We start from the raw sequence: 4,456 nt of genomic DNA, 5'->3' as shown, positions 1-4,456 counted from the left end.
CAGTACCACAATGCTTAATTATATGATTGTTTTTCTCGTGACTGAAAAGTATATGATTGTAAATCCCATCATTCGAGAAGAAGATACACCAGTTTCCGGTCAGTAACAATTAGGACTACAGTTTCGAAAGCAAAGTCCGATGCTAAGATGGTTTGATGGCCAAATTCTCTCCCGAGAAAGAGAGAGAGAGAGAGAGAGAGAGAGAAAACAGACAAGGACTAATTGTTTCATTACTATATATATATATATATATATATTGTATACGCGTGCTCTCGCATTCTATGTATGATACTGCCGCTGATCATAACAACAACAACAATTTGTACCCTTTTTTAATCCAAAGTGGAGGGGAAAATGAATAGTGGTGGGGGAAGCCATGAATTATTGAAGAGTTAAGCTCCAAAGGCAGCGAGGCGAAGCGTGCAGTGGCCCGTGAGGGCCAAAATGCTCTGGGCATGATTGCTGTGACTCTGTTTCTCTCGTCCCTTTTTTTATCCTCTTCCATTTTGCTAAAAACAACAACATTCATCAATATAAATATGATTGGAGAGTAAATTAACATGGAATAACTCAGCGAAGATGTAAATCAGTGATGCGTTTATGTGCTCCCTCGTGAAGAAATACAATACCAACTACCACACGTGCATTCGTTCAGCTATATATTTAATATTTGTTAATTATTTGTATATATTGTGCTAAATCTTGAATGTTTATTGAATTAAAATACTTGACATTTGAGATCTAGAGGTTTTTTTCATGAAGCGTGGTGGTTTATAATGATTCTTTAGATTTTAAAACATATAAATTGAATCTTAGTTTCACTTGTGAAAATGGAGGAGGGATAGAAAATTACATTTCAATACGGCACCCTACTATAATGCAGCAAGCATAGATTGCGTCGACTGTCTAGTAGTTGACCATGTTTCTCAAAAGGGTTGATGGCTGTATAATTATATATTTTATATGAGACTCTTTTTTCAAAAAAATTAACAATTTTATATTGATTCAGACCTTCCAAAATGGGTTGGCAGCTTGATTTAAGTAACTGTGGATTTATTTTTTTTGCTTGTGTTGTTTGTTTTTACTGTTCAAATCAAGTTTAGTACATTTTTGACATCTTTTATTTAAAATTAGTTTTTTTTATGTTTTAAAATTTTTTTAACATACTGATATTAAAAATAAAAAAACACTAATTTCATATGTTTTAAAATAAAAAATACTTTAAAAAATAACAATTATCTACCCAAAAACATTACTATCTTAGTTTAATGAATGTACAGCACCGCTTCTTGTCATTGCAAGATGGCCATCATGAAAAATCAAGTCCATGAAATTTGTGGATAAAGTTTGAAGAAATTAATCATGCAATGTCCCCCTGCGAGGCAATTATTTCCAAAGCTAAATTTAATAAACCTTGATGAAATGTTTAATCCATCCTAGTTTAAATTATCATTATTGCTGTTTTCTATTTTTCAAGAAGATCTTGAGTGTTGAACCTCTTAACAATTAACCAAGAAAAAAAAAATGATTTGCCTACACAGCTGTGCCTAAACTGTTTCTTAAAAAATAAAAATTCAATGTAAGCTAGCTTATAAAAATAATTTGTTATTTATGTGTTGAGATAGTTTTTTTTTTATATAAACTAGCTTATACATAAACACTAGATTTTTATTTTTCAATGTAAAATATTAAAAACAAATGTATTATTTAGGGATAATTAATTACAAAGTTTTATCAACATTTTACTTTCCCTCCCTCCTTTTATAAATTATGAAGAAAGAGTTATTAATTATCTGGAATAAAAATCTGCAAGGCAACACGTGTAATAAAGCTATTGTGGTACAAGTGGATTAATTGCGTGCACTGGATATAAAAGATAGCAGTTATAAACAATGGGAGTGGGCCGAGGAGGGGAACATCAGGTGGGGTCGAACAGAAGATGGATGGGAGTTCGGACAGGGCGGCAAGCGTAGCCATCGCCTCGTGCGTGCCATCCCAATATCGAGTCCAACACTGACTATTACATTGCAGTTCGAGACTGTAACCCTTTTTTTTCCTTTTATTTGTCATTTTTAATCAATTTGCATGGAAATTGTGCGGTGAAGGGATGGATATTGACATGTCATTATGTATGCAATTGCAAGAGTAAAATCTAATTAGTAATTACTGTTAGCCTGGGAACTTAGGAGTAGAATTATTTGATTAAAGAAAAAGAAGGAGGGTGAGAATAGCGTATTGTTTTTTTCCTCGTTTCACAATCCAAGAAGTCATATCACGCGCACCACCCCCGCAAGTGCTTCCAAGAACAGACCCCACCTTCCCTCGTGGGCGGAATTATTGCCCCCGATTCCCCGGCCCACACACAGACTGCCCTTTTTGCCTCCCTCTCCCCCCCCCCCCCCTCTCTCTCGTCAGTGCCGTGCTCCTGCTCTTGCTTATTTATTGGCTTTACGAATCACCCCCCCTCTCCATAGTTTTTCCGTTCCCTTCCTTTCTACAACTACATGCCTCTTTCATCGCCAACTTTCCTTCCTTCATATAAATATTCCTACAGTCACTACTAAAATAATATGCTCTGCCAGCAGCAGCAGCAAGGATCATCCAGCCCAGCTAGCAGGCCTACCTACTGCAAGACTAGTTAGCTAATAATTTTATTATTTCTTGAATTAATTCCAGCTCGCGCTACCACTCTAATATAAATACTATATTCTCCATTTCTAGTTTTGACACTTCTTGTTTCCCCTGTGGCCGCATTACTATACCAGGATCAATAGATAGCTTAGAATCTTTTATATATGAGGATGATGATAGATTTGGGTACCCAGAGAGGTATGGTCCCTATAATGGACACCCCAACCTCCGTAGATTGTGGGAGGGAAGTGAGGTTCCGCAAGTCCTTTCGGTCTCTAGTGGAATGCATGGTCCCTGCCTGTTGTGGCTTTCAAGCATCTGCAGATTCCCTTGCCAGTGATACCGATGATTATTACACATCATCATCAGCCTCGACAACCACAAGCACCACCGTAACAGGCACCTTCTTCGGTTACAGGAAAGGTCGAGTGAGTTTTTGCCTCCAAGACGACACTCGTAGCTCTCCTCTCATACTGCTTGAATTTGCAGTCCCCACAGCCTACCTTGCAAAAGAGATGCAGCACGGCTTGCTCCGCATAGCACTCGAGTGCTGCCAACCAAGGCAAATTAATAGCCAAAAGGAGCGCTGCTCTCTCCTTAACGTGCCAGTGTGGACCATGTACTGCAATGGAAGGAAGGTTGGTTTTGCTACGAGGAGGCAGATGAGTGTGAGTGATGTGGCTGTACTAAAACTCATGCAATCCGTCTCAGTTGGTGCTGGTGTTTTGCCAGTGGCAGGCACCGGAGAAGCAGGGGACCTCCTCATGTACTTACGAGCCAGTTTCGAGCGAGTTGTTGGCTCGGTGGATTCAGAGTCCTTTCACATGATTAATCCTGTTGGCAGTTCTGGACAGGAACTCTCTATATTTCTCGTGCGATCCTGACAATCTCCATTGATCAATCAATACCATGCATATATACCACTCTAATATATATATATATATATATTAGAATTTCTATTCCAGTATACTATGATCAATTACAGATCTTAATTGCTGGTTCATATTAGTTTGTGCTAGAGTATCAATTATCCTGTCCTCTCATGTCCTGTAATACATGTAGAAACATCTCTTAAATTAATCAAGTAAGATCTAGTTAAAGTACTGCTAGAACCAAATTACCTAACCTGCATAATACCCATGACTCATCTTACTGTGAACTCTCTTTTATTTTTTATTTTTTTGTCAGATTGTATGATTCTATAGACTTGGTTCCCTAGCAAATGGTTAATTTAAGTTTGTGAAGATAATGACATGAAAATTCCAAGGCAAATCCAAGGCCATGTTAATTAAGGATTGGAATAAAATATAGGTGTAACGCGCACAACGCGGGTAAAAAATCTTCTAGCATAAAAACATCCCCAATAATAATAATAATAATAATAATAATAATAATAACAATAATTCAAGCAAACTCAAATTAATTTTATTAAGTAACCCAAATTTATAATAGCTCAATAAAAAAAATATAAAGTTTATGACCAATTAATTTTATTAAGTAACCCAAACTTATAATAGCTCAATAAAAAAAATATAAAGTTTATGACCAATAATTAATGTCAAATGATAAAAAAAAATTAAAAAATTAATTTCATGAAAAAACAATGAGAAAAAACAATTTTTAGTTAACAATCGGGATAATTCAACAAAAAAACAAACAAACAAACAATGAAATTAAGTTATTAATAACTAGATATTAAAAGATGAATTTATAAAAAAAATTAATAAATAGCCTCGAAAAAGTTTGAACTTAGACTTGGATTATAAGACAGTGATTATCCTGAAAGGTAATTATAAAAAAATAAAAAAATAAAATTTTTAACCTT

At 35.4% G+C, this 4,456-nt stretch overlaps 1 protein-coding gene across 1 annotated transcript; it reads left to right on the top strand.

Annotated features, from left to right (window-relative positions):
• The first annotated feature begins 2,417 nt into the window (after positions 1 to 2,417).
• On the top strand, positions 2,418 to 3,790 carry LOC105132780 (protein MIZU-KUSSEI 1). The gene has a single exon (XM_011036466.1). The coding sequence runs from the start codon at positions 2,796 to 2,798 to the stop codon at positions 3,513 to 3,515; it is 720 nt and encodes a 239-aa protein (XP_011034768.1). The 5' UTR covers positions 2,418 to 2,795; the 3' UTR covers positions 3,516 to 3,790.
• The last annotated feature ends 666 nt before the right edge of the window (positions 3,791 to 4,456 follow it).

The sequence above is a fragment of the Populus euphratica genome, unplaced genomic scaffold (genome assembly GCF_000495115.2).
Source record: "Populus euphratica unplaced genomic scaffold, PopEup_1.0 scaffold68.1, whole genome shotgun sequence".
NCBI lineage: Eukaryota > Viridiplantae > Streptophyta > Magnoliopsida > Malpighiales > Salicaceae > Populus > Populus euphratica.
The sequence above is the reverse complement of the archived record's forward strand: the minus strand, read 5'-3'. Positions and strand labels throughout refer to the sequence as shown.

Coding starts and splice junctions, on each gene's coding strand:
- LOC105132780 (XM_011036466.1), top strand. CDS start 2,796: ATGAGGATGATGATAGATTTGGGTACCCAGAGAGGTATGGTCCCTATA.